General features: G+C 46.1%; 1 protein-coding gene and 1 pseudogene across 1 annotated transcript; one reads left to right on the forward strand and one right to left on the reverse strand.

The window, feature by feature from the left end:
- Nucleotides 1-764: 764 nt before the first annotated feature.
- Nucleotides 765-5,472, reverse strand: GNLY (granulysin). The gene is made up of 5 exons (NM_001278755.1): nt 5,421-5,472; nt 4,290-4,393; nt 3,726-3,827; nt 2,057-2,225; nt 765-831 (listed from the first exon to the last, which is right to left on the reverse strand). Exons 1-5 carry the CDS (start codon nt 5,470-5,472, stop codon nt 821-823), a joined length of 438 nt encoding a protein of 145 aa, NP_001265684.1. The 3' UTR covers nt 765-820.
- Nucleotides 5,473-5,711: 239 nt separating this feature from the next.
- On the forward strand, nt 5,712-17,023 carry LOC100523178 (putative G-protein coupled receptor 160; annotated as a pseudogene).
- The last annotated feature ends 40 nt before the right edge of the window (nt 17,024-17,063 follow it).

The following is a 17,063-nucleotide window of genomic DNA, read 5'->3' on the forward strand; positions in this document are numbered from 1 at the left end:
CCTCTCTCTCTCTCTCTCCTGATGAGACACTGGAAAAATGTAAAGTTTCACCTTGATGCAGGCATTTCTGCTGCGGAGAAAGAAGCTAGCCTGAGGTCAGTTTCAGTATACAGAATGGGGAAAAACAGAGAGAATGGCAGGGAAACAGGACTGGAGCTCTGGTGACACCGCAGCTTCTGGATAACTCTGTGCCAATAGCTATCTGTGGACTGGTTAATGATTTGAGCCAATGAATTGCCTTTTTTAATTATGCCCGAATGAGCTAAGACTTCTGTTGCTTGCAACCAAAAGTATCCTAAATAATACATCCCCACCCACAAGACAGCAAAAGACTGTCAGCTGAGAGAAGCAAACAGATAAGTTTCTGTTCCTTATAACCAAAGGAATTCTAACCATAACTGTGCTGGCCTCCCTGTGCTGGTCTGAGAGCTTTGGGGGGTATATTGACGGTGTACCCGAGCCTCTTGGAGTAGTGTGTGGCTCAACAAGTATTTCATGACTGTATGAGAGTTGCTAAGGTCGTCTTGTTCACCACTAAATCTCCCGTATCTATAATGGTGTGTGGACATCCAGCAAACATTTATTGAAAGAATTCATGAGTCATCCGAGCGTGCTCCTCTCCTCAAACCCACCAAAGAGAAAGAAGCCGAGGCAAAAAAATCTTGCATGACATTTAATTCTCCTGAGAGGGGAGGGCGGTGGCAGGAGTTAGGTGAGAGAAACAAGAGGGCAGACCCTGGATTTAGGAGGCAAGGAACCGGCCGAGGGTGCTGGAGTTTCTGTGCTTCTTCTCCATGGTGGGGTCAGGGGACGCGGGGGCTCAGATGAGACCTGGCATGGAGAGAAGAGCCAGTAGTGGGCAGGTATGGGGGGTTTCCAGGGGCAACAAGGACCACCTGTCCCTGTTCTTCACACCTGGAATCCCATCCTGGAAGCCAGTCAGGGGCCTGGGCCTGTTGCTAGTCTTTGAAGATAAAAGCCACAGGCAGGAGTTCCCATCGTGGCGCAGTGGAAATGAATCCAACTAGGAACCATGAGGTGGCAGGTTCCATCCCTAGCCTTGGTCAGTGGGTGAAGGATCTGGCATTGCCATGAGCTGTGGAGTAGGTCCCAGAAGAGGCTCAGATGCCGAGTTGCTGTGGCTCTGGCATAAGCCAGCAGCTACAGCTCCGGTTCGACCCCTACCTAGCCTGGGAACCTCCATATGCCATGGGTACGGCCCTGAAAAGACTAAGTAAATAAATAAATATAAAAGCCACAGGCTCCAAGGACAGAAAATGGTGAGGACCTTCCACTAAGGGGCAGACCCCAGCTCTCCCAGCATCAAAGCATCAGTGAGGGCTGGATGAGCTGCCAGGAGCCATCATGGGGGTCCCTTCCTGGCCCCACCTCCTGCAGCTGCAACCTGAAATCTCCAGGCACAGCCTAGGCAGCCCCAGAGGAAGACACCAGCAGAGCCCCACCCCACCCCAGAGATTCCCCCAGCCTGGCTCTCAGGCCCCTAGTGGCATGGAGAAGGATGTGACCTCGGCTCCCATCCCCAAGGACCTGTGCTGGGCCGGGGGACTGGAGTTTAATCAGGGTTCTGATGTCTCTTGAGTATATCAGTCTGAGCCCATTTGCTTGGTGTCACCCTCTTTGTACATGACCATCTTGTTCAATCCTCATTCCAACCTCAGAAACAGGGATTACTGTCCTCCATTCACAGATGAAGAAACTGAAGCTCAGAGAAGTTAAGATACTTGTGCAAGGTCACACAGCCAAGGAGAAATGGGGACCTGATTTGCCTCAAGATTGCTTGGGGGCCGGGGGGAGCTCTTATGAGTTTTTCTCAAACATCTCTAGCCAAAGCCCACCTACCCAGCTGCTCCCCACTTTCCCATGTTGAGAGTAGGGGGAAAGGACATGATGTGAGCGAGGCACACAAATGTGCTAAGTACATCCCACTTTTCAGGTTGCTGTTTATGAAGTTCTCTCTGACAGGTGTATTTTGTATTGTTAAACCTTGTCACATGGGCTGAGGAAGGCTGTCCAGGAATGTCACCTCTGCACTCACCTGTCTTCTCTTTACAGATCTTGATGTCCACACAGATAGCCTGGGGTTTCTTCCCAGTCAGGATGTCCTTGGAGATGCGACGGAGAAAGGTCCTCATGATCTTCTTGCACACACCTCTCAGTATCTTCATCTTGTCACACACCCGGGAGGCTGCCTGGGTGACAGTGTCCTGGAGCGGCAGAGACATGGCAGGACACGGGTACCAGGTGAGCCCTGCCCGGCGAGGCCTCTCTGCAGGGCCCAGCAGCTTTGGGGCCCTGGGCAAGTCTGGCAATGAAAGTGTTGGGGACAAGGAACTGGTGCCAGGTGGCCACGGGGGCAGAGACTGGAGAACAGGGCTCAGCTCCCCACTCTCCGCCCCCCCTCCCTGAGCCTGGCTAGTAGAAGCTCATGACAGGACAATGGCCCTGCCAGGTCTCAGTACAGCTGGCCCCTGTCTTCTGTGTGGAGAGTGGTGCTCATGGCCTCCAGACCCACTTTAAAGGCTCTACCTGCATTGCTTCCTGGGTTCAGGGTCTGGCTGTGGGCTCCACCCACAGGGGGTGTGTGGGAAGGTTAGAAGGGGATCCGGGCTTGGAGCCTCAGGGCATTTGATTTTGAAATATCTTTACTGCCATCCCAGTGGAGCGGGATAAAACTGAGTACCTCGGGCTGAGAGTGGAGATGCTGAAGAGGTTGGGGGAACAGAAGAGAGGGAGAGGTGAGTGAAAAAATGTTTCTTGTAACGTTACATCCTCTTGTTAATCATTCACTCAGAGCTAAGTACCTCCCACTTTTCAGGTCGATTGAAAGGCTTGGGTAACTTGCAAGGTTATCCATCCCATTCCACAGACAGGAAAACTGAAGCTCAGAAAGGGTTAATGACTTGCCCAAGCCATACAGCTAGAAAGTGGCAGATCTGGGGAGTTCCTGTTGTGGCTCAGCGGAAACGAATCCAACTAGGAACCATGAGGTTGTGAGTTCGATCCTGGCCCCGATCAGCGGGTTAAGGATACAGCCTTGCCGTGAGCTGGGGTAGGTCGCAGAGGCATCTCAGATCCAGCGTTGCTGCGGCTGTGGTGTAGGCTGGCAGCTATAGCTCTGATTTGCCCCCTAGCCTGTGAACCTCCATATGCCGTGGGTGAGGCCCTAAAAAAATAAATAAAAATAAAATAGAATAAAATGCATTATTGAGATTTAAAAAAAAAAAAAAGAAAGAAAGTGGCAGATCTGGGACTTAGCAGTCCTCATGGGTACTAGTCAGGTTCATTACTACTGAGCCACAATGGGAACTCCTGTTCTGTCGATTTCTGCTGTACAGCAAAATGACCCAGTCATACATCTATACATATTCTCGTGTTATCTTCCGTCATGTTCCTGTTCCATCACAAGTTATTGGACATAGTTCCCTGTGCCATACAGCAGGACCTCGGGGTCTCTCCATTCTAATTGTAACAGCCTTTGAAAATTTGATGGAAACTACACACCCTTCCTCCCCCTTTCACAGGCCCAGAGTGTCACAAGTTCCAAGGATTCTCTGAAGTCCATCTGCTGACCAGAGAGGGGCCCACAGACACCCCCAACCCGTGCCCCCAGCCAGTAGCTCTGGGGCAGCACCTGTTCTGGGGCCCCGGGTCCCGCCCATTTCCCCCACCAGCGGGCAGAAAGCTCCACCAGCCCCCAGCCTCACCTCGTTGGGCTGTGGTCCCACCATGTCCTCCAGCTTCTGGATTATCTTCCGACAAGACTCACAGATGAGGCCCAGCTCCTCTCTTTGGAGCAGCTGGTCACCCTGTCAGGAAAGGAGGCCCCTCAAGGTGGTCTCTCAGACACCCAGCCTTGGAAAGGTGCCGGGAAGGGGCCCTTGGGTGCTTTCAAGGCCAGCTGGATCATTATGGTCTTTCTGTCCCTAAGGACCTGAACCAGGCTAGCTGGCCCCTGCCCACTTTCCTGCTAGTCTTAGAGGGGCTGGAGACCCCAGGACCTGTCCCCACACCCACAACACCTTTTCAAGCCCAGTACCTCTTCTGTTCTCTGGTCAGATTTCAAAGGATGCTCTTGCAGAGGCAAACTAATGTGCCCCCCCAGCACGCCCCCTGCCCCGCCAGGCATGAGCATGAACCAGCATCTTCAGCACCCAGCCCTGCCTTCCTCCCCCAGACCATGAGAGATCTCCAGCCCTCACCCCTGGGGCTGCCTCGGAGGAGAGGAAGGAGAGGGACCACGGGAGGTGAGCAGGGAGCCAGCCAAGTACCTGGGGGTCCTCCGGGGCCAGGTTCTGGCAGAACTGCTCTCCGTCGCATGGGTGGGCCCTTGCCAGGGCAGAGTGCTCAGGGGTCAGACCGGAAAAGGCCAGCCCTGGGAAAGAAAGAGCATTAGCACTCCCATCCCCGAGGGCAGAGGGGGAGGAAAAGTCAGTTCTCTCAGCCAGCAGAGCGCCCGGATGGAGCAGATGGAGCAGATGGAGCGGGGCAGGGATGCGGCCTCGTGAGGAATCCGGGAGGCCCCCAGCCCTACTCTGCCCTGGGGCTGCAATGAACCCCTGTCAGTGAGAAGACTTGCTCTCAGTTCCTTGGAGAGTAGGAAAGAAAGAACCCCAATCACCACCCTCATACCCCCTTTCTATCTGTCTCTCTTTCTGTCTGTCTGTCTCTGTCTCTCTCTCTCTGTCTCTCTGTCTCACTCTGTCTCTGTCTCTCTGTCTGTCTCTGTCTCTCTCTCTGTCTCTCTGTCTCTGTCTCTCTCTCTGTCTCTCTGTCTCTCTGTCTCAGTCCCTTTCTGTCTGTCTCTCTGTCTCTCTCTCTCACATGCACACACACATTTGGGGGGTTGTCTGAAAGGAAATTTCCATCCTCTCCTTTCTAGAGACCGTCTTTCTTTTTCTCTTTCCTTCTAAGAAACCCCCTCACATCAGGTGGCGCAGCCCACTCTCCCTTCCAGAAGGGTCCTTACTCTGAGCTAAGCCCTCGGAGCTTACAGTGACCCCAGGCCCCGGGAGAGAGGAGTGGGGTGGGGAGTAGGAATCGAGTCTAGAACAGAGAGGTCCCCATTCGCTCATAAGCCCTGTCACCATCCTGACCAGTGGGACCCAGAAGCAGCATCAGGCCCACTGATGAGGGTCCATGACCTTCATGACCCAGATGAAGAGTCAGAGGCCCAGGGAGAGAAGGGGGGACCCAGGCCACACAGTGTGACCAGAGGGTCAGGATCAGAACCCGGTTGGGGCTCACGGCCTTCCCACCAGCTGTCTCTCCCCATCGGCCAGGTCACTGACAGGCTGGGCTGAAGCTGGCGAGGGCCTGGGGGGCCTGGGGTCCACCAAGCCTGAGAAAGCTGGGCTGGCAGGAGGAGCTGTCAGGATCTACCCCAAGGGGAACGTCCTTACCTGGGGTGCCCAGGAGCACCAAGGTGAGGAGCAGGACAGCCCAGGAGGTCATGGTGGGGAAGCTGCCAAGGCTTCTCCACACCCACTTTTATGGAGGCTGGGGACCAGGCAGCCACCTCCCTGTGTCACTGGGTTTACCACAAACACCAACACAAACCGGTGGAGGAGTGGGGGGAGGAGGGCGACCTCAGAGCTTCCGCACACCCTGCTGGCCCCCACCGCACAGTACTAGAACTTTCCGAGCAAGGACAGCATCAGCTGTCAGCAGGCCCACCCTGCCCAGATGCGGTAATGGAAGGAAAAATCCCTGCCAGTGGCCAGTCAGGTAGGGCTCTTGGCCATGTGAGCGTCCCAGCTCCTCTGCCCTCCTTGTCTCCTTCTCCCAGGGGACCAGGCTGTCTCCATGTGCCATCCTTTCATATCCCTGCTCACCCTCCAGCCCTTGAAGCCAATGTGACACTACCTGATTCAGCCGGAAGTAGAAAAGGTTGCCCTTGGGGTAGATCCTGACAATTCCTCCTCCCAGCCCTGCTTGCTCAAGCTTGGCGGACCCTGAGCCTGAGCTCCACAGGTTCCCCCAGTCCCTCTCTGGCTTCTCGCCATCATCATGGAGGCTGGGCCTTTCCCTCAGAGCCGGCTTCACCCGGGATTCTGGGCCACCTCCCTGGGATCCCTCTCTGAATCTTCATTTGTGCCATAAAGGTCACTGGTCCTTTTCTGTAAGAAAAATTCAGGCTGCCTAAGTAAAGGTGGATATTAGATTTAAAAAATTGGAGTTCCTGTTGTGGCTCAGCAGGCTAAGAACCCGACTAGTATCCATGAGGATGCTGGTTCGATCCCTGGCCTCACTCAGTGGGTTAAGGATTCACAGGTGTGGCTCAGATCCCATGTGGCTGTGGCTGTGGTGTAGGCCGGCAGCTGCAGCTCTGATTGGACCCCAGGCTGGGAACCTCTGTAGGCTGCCCGTGTGGGCCTAAAAAGATAAAAAGATGGGGAGTGGGAAATGGGGTTCCTGTCTGTATGTAGAAACACTGGACTGGAAGTTTCCACCAGTTCCACTTCCCATAGGCCTTCTCAGGCCCTTTACCGTGTCTGTGTGTGTTGTGGATCCCGAAGCTGAATTCTTAGCCCTTCCCAGCATCTTTGGCCATTAAACCCTTTGGTCAAGAAGATAAAAGAAAAAGGAAGATATTTGAGGCATGGGGTGACAGTAGCTGATCTGCCACCTTCTCAGGTTGGTATGACCAGCAGGGTGACTGGCCTAGCAGCTTCTGGAGCCCAGGCAGCAGCTGTCATGGCAGCCAAAAACAGACAGACAAACAGACGTGCCCCTCCTCAGAGAGTCAGACTGGGGCTCCTCCTCGTTGTCACTCCTTTACCTCCTGGAGAGTGGAGAATGGGGACAGGGGGTTTGCTGCTCCCCACGATGGATCAGACTGAACTCAGAAGGCTGGGGACCCCCGAATCCTTTCTGGTTGTTCACCCCAACCCCGGGGAAGCAGACACACTCACACCCTCACTCCTGTCACACACTCATACAGAGTGACACTCCCTCACAGTCACACGCTCTCCCAAGCACTCATTCACACACACTCCTAGCCACTCTCACACACACTCCCAGACACCCACCTGCTCACAGGTACTAATTCACAGCCACACACTTGCAAATACTCATAAATCCATGTACACACAAACACACCACCTTTATTCCTGTTCATTGTGGAAGCCACTTGATGCCACGGAATTTAAACATTTTAGCACTTTTTGGTCTCTCTCTCTCTTTTTTTTTTTTTTTTTTTTTTTTCTGGCCATGCCCGCGGCATACTGAAGTTCCCAGGCCAGGGATCGAACCCACACCACAGGAGTAACGCAAGCCACAGCAATGACAATGCTGAATCTTTAATCCCCTGAGCCACCAGAGAACTCTGGTGCCTGATTTTTAATTTTATTGAAAAAAATGAATCAGATAAGAAAGCAAAAAAATAAATGAAACCCTTTATAAGCTCAAGAAAGAGATTTACTGGAATATTGATAACTGGATTTATCATGGCGATTATTTTGAAAAGTATAGAAATGTTGAATCACTAACACAGTGATTCAGGAACTAACACAGTGTGGTAGGTCGTTTATATATCAAAAACAAACTGGCAAACCCTTAGAAAAAATATATCAGATTTGTGGCCACCAGAGTCAAGGGACAAGGGAGAGGGAGAATTAGATGAAGGCCATCAAATGGTGCAAACTTCCAGTTAGAAAATAAATAAGTACTAGGAATATAATGTACAACATGACAAGGATAATAACACTGTTGTACTTTGTAAATGGAAGTTGTTAAGAGAGGAAATCCCGAGAATTCTCATTACCGGGGAAAAAATTATTTCCTATTTCTTTAATGTTGCATCCTTTTTTTTTTTTTTTGGTCTTTTGAGGGCCGCACCTGCGTCATATGGAGGTTCCCAGGCTAGGGGTCCAATAGGAGCTGTAGCCACCTGCCCAAGCCAGAGCCACAGCAACGCCAGATCCCAGCCTTATCTGCAACCTACACCACAGCTCACAGCAAAGCTGGATCCTTTTTTTTTTTTTTTTTGCCTGGACTATTTAAATTGTTTTATTTCCTTTGTATTCTTTTTTTTTAATATTTTTTTTTTATTTTCCCACTGTACAGCAAGGGGGTCAGGTTATCCTTATATGTATACATTACAATTACATTTTTTCCCCCACCCTTTCTTCTGCAAAGCTGGATCCTTAACCCACCAAGCGAGGCCAGGAATGGAACTCACAACCTCATGGTTCCTAGTCGGATTCGTTTCCGCTGCACCACGACGGGAACTCCTAATGTTACATCTTTATGTGAGATGATGGATGTTCACTAAACCTGTTGCAGTCATCATTTTAGGATGTATGTAGGTCAAATCAGTATATTGTACAACTTAAACTTACGTAGTGCTGTATGTCAATTATATTTCAATAAAACTGGAAATTAATTTAATAAGACATATATATCCATTTAATTTCTTTTTTTTTTTTTTTTTTTTGCTTTTTAGGCCTGCACCTGCGGCATTTGGAAGTTCCCAGGCTACAGGTTGGATCAGAGCTACAGCTGCCAGCCTACGCCACAGCAACTTGGGATCTGAGCCTCTCTGGGACCTACCCCACAGCTCATGGCAATGCCAGATCCTTAACCCACTGAGCAAGGCCAGGGATTTTACCTGAATCCTCATGGATACTAGTCAGGTTCATTTCCACTGTGCCACAACGGGAACTCCCCATTTACATTTTTAAATGCATATGTTTATAAGAAAAGGTATATGTTGGTGTATGATTATAAACTGCAGAAACTTTTTAAATAACCTTTTTAGTTTAACAAAATACCGTGAACATCTTTCCATACCAATACATTTGGATCTCCTTCACCATTTCCATTGGTTGCCTAATGTTCTATTTTAGGAATGAACTGTAACTGGAGTCCTTTGATTCTGGGATTCATGAGCCTTCCACTTGCAGGGCAGGGGCTGGGAAAGATCTCTAATGGCTTGTACAATAGTCTAGGTGAGTGATAGGAATGCCTTCTTTAGACTGGGTGCCTCATGTTCTCAAGATGGCTGCTGTAGCACCTCCAGGCCTCCAGGCCTCACCCCAGGTGGAAAAATAAAAAGAGTGAAGCAGGAAAGGGTGGTACTTTTATAACTTTCTGTTTCCCAGAAAACTTCAGCTTGTGTATCATTGGTACATCGCAGTAGCTACCCCTAGCTGTGAAGGGCTATACAGAAGGAAGCCTTTTGCTGCACTTTTTTTTTTTTTTTTTGTCACTCTGAACAAACTAGAGATTCTTCCAGGAAGGAAGAGAAGGAAGGGGAGTCAAGTAGACAACAGTGGTATCAGCTGCCGAAGGACTTCTTGCTAAACAGCATTTTAAAGGAAGACTTTATAAGTTTTTACAACTAATCAGGTACAAGACACAGAGGAGAGAGGAGGCAAATTTTTATAAGATTTGGAGGCACAGGGACTAGTTGTGAAGTAGGAAAATTAGGAAAAGGAGTTTTTTTGTGAAAAGCTGAGTGTGAGGTGTTGCATTTTTGTGGTCTGCTTGAGGGCAGGCCCACCTCTGCTGTCAGATCCACCCACCATGCCTAGAACTGCCCTCAGACCAAATGGTCTGTTGATGTCAAACTGGTTCACCTCATGGAAGGAAACCAGGACTCAGAGAGGTCCAGTGAATTGTCCAAGGACACACAGCTCAAAACAGACTGGTCTGGGGATTTGAGGCCAGGCCTGTCTGACGCTAAAGCCCGTTTGTCCCCCCCCTCCGCCTTGGCCATATCTCTAGGTTTCCAGCCCAGAGCTGCTTGACCTCTGGCCACCAGGTCAGGCACAGCTCCCCCTCCTCTTAGCAGGCCTCTTATGCCCTAACCACTTTCAGAGACCGAGGTCTATGTGTGGAGACCACAATAGAAAGGAGAAAAAGCCCAGGAAGCTGACTCATGTTTTTCTTTGTTGTGGGTTATTTGGTAAGACCAGATATTCCAGTAAGTCCTGGCCTACAGTGCTGAGGGCTACCAAAAAGCGTGGTTCATCACAGGCCTCCACCCAGGCCTCTGGGCTCCCATGTGAAGAGAACCTGGCACAGGTCCTACCCTTGTCCTACTCACAGGGTCGCATGGAAGGCCCATTGCAGGCCAAGCCCAGATCCGCAGGAGTTCCTGTGTGAAGCTTATTGCTTTCTGTGTCTTCATCAAGAAATCCTTGCTCTGGAGTTCCTCTTGTGGCTCAGCAGGTTAAGAACCCAACTAGTATCCAGAAGGAGGCAGGTTCCATCCCTGGCCTCACTCAGTGGGTTAAGGATCCAGCATTGCCATGAGCTGCAGGGTAGGTCACAGACACAGCTCAGATCTGGCGTTGCTGTGGCTGTGGTGTAGGCCAGCAGCTGCAACTCTGACTCGATCCCTAGCCTGGGAACCTCCATATGCTGAGGGTGAAGCCCTAAAAAGATAAATAAATAAATAAATGAAATCCTTTCTCCAATGTCAGAATGACATCCTCTTGTTTCTTCTAGGAGTTTTATAGTTTTAACTTTTACATTTAGGTCTGTGATGCATCTCCAATGAGCTGGGTTGGGGTTCTGTTGTTTCAAATCAATTTGTTGAAAAGATTTTTCTTTTCCCATTGAACTGCCTTGGCGCCTTGGTCAGAAATCAACTGACTGTATAAATGTGGGTCTATTTGTGGGCTCTTTATTATAGCAAGAGCTACTACAATAATAAAAATAACAAAACAAGCTGATTTTTCTAATGGGTGCTATGCTTGCATGGTCAATTCACAAAGGAAAGTAAGAATAACAAATAAACATTGGAAAAAGTGTTTGATATCATAAATCATGAGGGAATTCTATATTAAAGCTACAATGAGATGATGGCATTAAAATGACCACAATTTTAAAAACAAGATTAAAAAAATAAGAACCTGGGAGTTCCTGTTGTGGCTCATTGGAAATGAATCCAACTAATATCCATGAGGATGTGGATTTGATCCCTGGCCTCCATCAATGGGTTAAGGATCAGCGTTGCTGTAGCTACGATCCAGCCCCTAGCCTGGGAACTTCCAATGCTGCGAGTGCGGCCCTAAAAAGCAAAAAAAAAAAAAAAATCTGAAAAAAAGATAGAGGAGTCCCCGCTGTGGCTCAGTGGGTCAAGATCCAATTGCAGTGGCTTAGTTTACTTCGGAGGTATGGGTTTGATCCCCAGCCTGGTGCAGTGGGTTAAAGGATCCAGCATTGATGCAGCTGTAGCATAGGTTACAGCTGTGGCTTGGATTCACTCCCTGACCTGGAAACTTTCATATGTCGTGGGTGCAGCCATAAAGAAATAAATGAATAAAATTTTTAAAAAAGAAACAAACAAACAAAACAGAACAAAACCAGAAGTCATAGAAACAGAGAATGGATTAGTGGCAGGATGTGAAAGTGGGCAAAAATGCATGAAGGTGATAAAAAGTTACAAACTTCCAGTTATAAAATAAGTCCTGGGCATGTAACTTATAGTATGGTGACTATAGTTAATAATATCCTGTTGTATATTTGAAAATTGCTAATGGAGTAGATTTTAAAATTTCACATCAAAAGTAAAAAAAAATTGTAACTATGTGTGGTGATGGATGGTAACTGGATAATCATTTTGTAATATTTACTTACATCAAATCATTATGTTGTACACCTGTTATATATTAATTACATTTCATTTTTTAAAAAACGAATGATAATGATACCTAGTGTGCAGAGATGTGGTGAGATATTTAAAATCATATTAGACTACTCAGCCATAAAAAAGAACAAAATCATGCCATTTGCAGCAACATGAATGGAACTAGAGACTCTCATACTAAGTGAAGTAAGTCAGAAAGAGAAAGACAAATCCCATATGATATCACTTATATATGGAATCTAATATATGGCACAAATGAACCTATCTACAAAAAAGAAACAAACTCAGAGACATGGAGAACAGACTTGTGGTTGCCAAGGGGGAGGGGGAAGGAGTGGGGTGCACTGGGAGTTTGGGGTTAGTAGATGCAAGCTCTTGCATTTGGAGTGGATTAGCAATGAGATCCTGCTATATAGCTCAGGGAACTATATCTAGTCACTTGTGATGGAGCATGATGGAAGATAATGTGAGAAAAATGGAGTTCCCGTTGTGGCTCAGAGGAAACGAATCTAACTAGAAACCATGAGGTTGCGGGTTCAATCCCTGGTCTCGCTCAGTGGGTTAAAGATCCGGCGTTACCATGAGTTATGGTGTAGCTAGCAGACAAGGCTCAGATCCCGCATTGCTGTGGCTGTGGCATAGGCCAGCGACTACAGCTCCGATTCACCCCTAGCCTGGGAACCTCCGTGTGCTGTGGATGCAGCCCTGAAAAGCTGCATATATATATATAAATATATAAAAATATATATAAATATATATATATATATAAAGCTGCTTATATATATAAACTGGGTCACTTTGCTGTACAGCAGAAATTGGCATAACCTTGTAAATCAACAATATAAAAAACTATGATTTAAAAAATAAAATGAAAAAATCGTATTAGACACTTGGCACGTAGAGGGGAAAAAAGACAAAGCAAATGTTGATGAGGTTGTGGAGCAACTGACACTTCAGACATTATCGGTGGGAGTATAAAATGGATTTTTGAAACTCAGACTGACAGTTTTTCATGGAGTTAAGCATACGCCTGCCCCGTAACCCAGCAATTCACCTCTAGATCTTCACTCACACTAAATGAAAACATATGTGCATACAAAGACTATACAAGAAGGTTCCCAGACATATGATCTAGCAATTACACTACTAGATGTGTACTCCAAAAAACTGAAAACAGAGATTCAAATAGATATTTATACATCAGTGTTCATAGTAGTATTAGTCACACTAACCAAAAGTAAAAACAACCCAAATGTCCATGGATAGATGAATGAATTAACAAAATATGATATATACATACAATGGAATATTATTCAGTCATAAAAAATAACAAAGTTCTGATACATGTTACAAGATGGATGAATCTTGAAAGCTGCTATGCTAAGTGATATAAGCCGTATACAAAAGGATAAATATTGTATGATACCACTTACATGAATTATCTAGAAAAGGAAAATTCATAGGGGCAGAAATTAGAGATTACCAGGGACTGGGGAGCAGGGAATTAAAGGAGTTATTATTGCTTAATGGTTACAGAGTTTCTATTTAGGGTGATTAAAAAAAATTTGAAATGGATAGTGATGAAGGCTGCACAATATTTTAAATGTAATTGTGTACCACTGTTTTTTCAAATCATCTTTTATATCTCTGTAAAAAGTTTTAGGAAGAACTCTCAGGGACAACCCCACCCCCTCACCCCCGATTCCCCAGGCAAAGGGACCCAATGGGACCGACCGCCTTGGCAGAAGGTGCAGCTTCAAGGAGCTGCAATCACTCTGTCCCACACTTGCACACATGACTCAGAGCTTACTCACAGGGCATTTTGATATAACCAAATAAAATGCTGGGAACCGAATGAAAGATCATTAAAGGCAGTAAAGGTGAAATAAAATAGGAGTTCATCGGCCAAAGAAGACTTGGTGGAGAAAGCAGCAAATGATAAAAAATAGCATGAAGCAGGGTTTTATCATATTACATTTCAGCAAGCTGACTGAAATTTAACTAAAAAATTACTGCTTTAAACATAGGCAAAACACTCTCTGACATCAACATTATGAATATTTTCTCAGGTCAGTCTCCCAAAGCAATAGAAATTAGAGCAAAAATAAACCCATGGGACCTCATCAAACTGAAAAGCTTTTGCACAGCAAAGGAAACCAAAAAGAAAACAAAAAGACAGCTTACAGAATGGGAGAAAATAGTTTCAAATGATGCAACTGACAAGGGCTTAATCTCTAGAATATATAAGCAACTTATACAACTCAACAGCAAAAAAACCAATCAATCAATGGAAAAATGGGCAAAAGACCTGAATAGACATTTCTCCAAAGAAGATATACAGATGGCCAACAAACACATGAAAAAATGCTCAACATCACTGATTATAAGAGACATGCAAATCAAAACTACCATGAGATACCACCTCACACCAGTCAGAATGGCCATCATTAATAAATCCACAAATAACAAGTGCTGGAGGGGCTGTGGAGAAAAGGGAACCCTCCTGCACTGCTGGTGGGAATGTAAACTGGTACAGCCACTATGGAGAACAGTTTGGAGATACCTTAGAAATCTATACATAGAACTTCCATATGACCCTGCAATCCCACTCTTGGGCATCTATCCAGACAAAGCTCTACTTAAAAGAGACACATGCACCCGCATGTTCATTGCAGCACTATTCACAATAGCCAGGACATGGAAACAATCCAAATGTCCATCGACAGATGATTGGATTCGGAAGAGGTGGTATATATACACAATGAAATACTACTCAGCCATAAAAAAGGATGACATAATGCCATTTGCAGCAACATGGATGGAACTAGAGAATCTCATCCTGAGTGAAATGAGCCAGAAAGACAAAGACAAATACCATATGATATCACTTATAACTGGAATCTAATATCCAGCACAAATGAACATCTCCTCAGAAAAGAAAATCATGGACTTGGAGAAGAGACTTGTGGTTGCCTGTTGGGAGGGGGAGGGAGTGGGAGGGATCGGGAGCTTGGGCTTATCAGACACAACTTAGAATAGATTTACAAGGAGATCCTGCTGAATAACATTGAGAACTATGTCTAGATACTCATGTTGCAACAGAAGAAAGGGTGGGGGAAAACTGTAATTGTAATGTATACATGTAAGGATAACCTGACCCCCTTGCTGTACAGTGGGAAAATAAAAAAAAAAAAACTACTGCTTTAAAAAACTACCTCCCCCATTTCTATCTTTAGCAAACTGCTGTTTTCAGTTCCAGTTACGTGAAATAAATCAGCCCCTCAATGTTAACTGTCGACTTTTTTTTTTTTTTTCTGGCCAGCCTGAGGGCATGAGGAGGTTCCCAGGGCAGGGACCAGATTTGTGCTACAGCAGTGACCCAAGCCACGTCAGTGACAAAGCCAGATCCTTAACTGCTAGGCCACCAGGGAACTCCTGCTATTCTTGGTTATACTTGGAAAACCATTATTAAATATTTTCACACATGAAATGAGAAGGAAAAATGCCCATCAAAATTGTATGGAGGAAGTTCTTGTTGTGGCTCAGTGACTAGTACCCATGAGGTTTCAGGTTCGATCCCCAGCTCTGCTCAGTGGGTTAAGGATCCAATGCTGCCATGACCTATGGTGTAGGTGGCAGAATCAGCTTGGATCCCAAGTTGTTGTGGCTGTGGGTGTGGCTGACAGCTGCAGCTTCAATTCAACCCCTAGTCTGGGAACTTCAATATGCCAAGGGTGCAGCCCCAAAAATTAAAAAAAAATTAAAAATTGTGTGGAATATTTTGCATTTCACCAGCCTTCATGGATCTTTTTCTTCTGTAAACATTTCTACTGTATCGTGTTTCAGGGATTTTGTGCTTTTAGGCATTAGGTTTACTAAATACTACATCTGCCATGTTTACTCAAGTTATTTCCCTAACTTACAGCTTTTTACACTACCCAGTTTTCCTAATAGCTTATGTAGATTATTACTTGAATTTCTCTAAAATCACCGTGTTTCTATTTAGGTGGCATCGATTATTTTTATTTCTTCGCAGTAGTTTTAATTTGGATTTCAGTCCTTGCTTATGTTTGGGAGGTCCGGCTCTCTACCAAAACCTGAAGATACAGAGTGTTTTCTCCCATCAGTGTTCTGTTCTTTTTTTTTTTTTTTTTTTTAGTATTCATTGTCTTTCATGGGCACAGTTCCCACTGCCCTTAAACAATTGCAATAGTAACAGGAAAGATCACAGATCACTACAACAAATGTAACAATAATTTAAAAGTTTGAAATATTGCCAGAATTACCCAAATGTGACCCAGAGACACCAAGTGAGCCAATGCTATTGGAAGAATGGGCCAATAAAATTGCTTGACACAGTGTTGCCACAAAGCCTTCAATCTGTGAAAAAACGCACTGCCTATGAAGTGCAACAAAGTGAAGCCCAATGAAACAAGGTCTGCCCGTCCCCGTAGTAAGGTTTAGCCATTCTGATAGTCACAAAACCAATATGCAGAAATCAACTGCATGTCTATACTCAGCAATCATCAGAATGACACCATTAACAACAGCAACGAAAAGATAAAGGATCTAGGAATCCAGCTGATCCTTGAGCAACATGAGAGTCAGGGGCACTGCACCTGAGCAGTCTCAGTGTTTTTACTATGTCAGCATTTGGGGCTACTGTCTTTTTCCATGGTGATGATTTTATTTATGATTTTTATAACCTCTGGTCAGAAGTTACAACCTTGACGCAGGCTATGAGGATAACTTCCTATATGAATGAGACTATCCTATATTTTTCTTTTTTTATCCCACTCCAATTATAATGTGAGCTCTAAAAAAACCTCTTGCCCAAGCTCATGATCTGTTTTCACACATTCCTGGTTTCCATCTGTGCTACTTCAAATAATCATTCTTTTATTTAAAGGACAGACTCCAGTGTATCTGAAGAGAAATATTCACAGGCTGTACTTTGTCAATACTTTTTTTTTTTTTCGTCTTTTTGTCTTTTCTAGGGCCGCACCTGCAGCATATAGAGGTTCCCAGGCTAGGGATTGAATCAGAGCTGTAGCCACCGGCCTATACCACAGCCACAGCAATGCCAGATCCGAGCTGCATCTGCAACCTACACCACAACTCACGGCAACGCCGGATCCTTAACCCACTGAGCAAGGCCAGGGATTGAACTCACAACCTCATGGTTCCTAGTCAGATTCACTAACCACTGAGCCATGATGGGAACTCCTGTCAATAGTTTTCTTATTGCTACAGTTGATTGGTTTACTTGTCACAAGCTTAAGAGACCTCACATTACTTGTGGTTCCACTTGTCAATTGGAAATGCTGTTTCATTCCGTCTATAGTTTATAATCTTGAGCAAATTGAAACCTCTACATCAATAATAAATTTTGGGGGAGTTCCCTAGAAAAGGCAAAAAGCCAAAAAAAAAGGGGGGGGGAAATAAT

This window comes from Sus scrofa, chromosome 3 (assembly GCF_054392235.1).
Source record: "Sus scrofa isolate SSC_HxYL_T2T_F1_AM1 chromosome 3, Sscrofa_HxYL_maternal_Yorkshire_Landrace_v2.0, whole genome shotgun sequence".
NCBI classification, from domain to species: Eukaryota; Metazoa; Chordata; class Mammalia; order Artiodactyla; family Suidae; genus Sus; species Sus scrofa.

Excerpts from the sequence above, each read along its gene's own strand:
- GNLY (NM_001278755.1), bottom strand. The coding sequence starts at position 5,472 with ATGACCTCCTGGGCTGTCCTGCTCCTCACCTTGGTGCTCCTGGGCACC. Across the intron at positions 4,394-5,420 it reads GGTGCTCCTGGGCACCCCAG|GGCTGGCCTTTTCCGGTCTG; the intron begins GTAAGGACGTTC and ends TTTCTTTCCCAG. Across the intron at positions 2,226-3,725 it reads TGGGACCACAGCCCAACGAG|GACACTGTCACCCAGGCAGC; the intron begins GTGAGGCTGGGG and ends CTGCCGCTCCAG.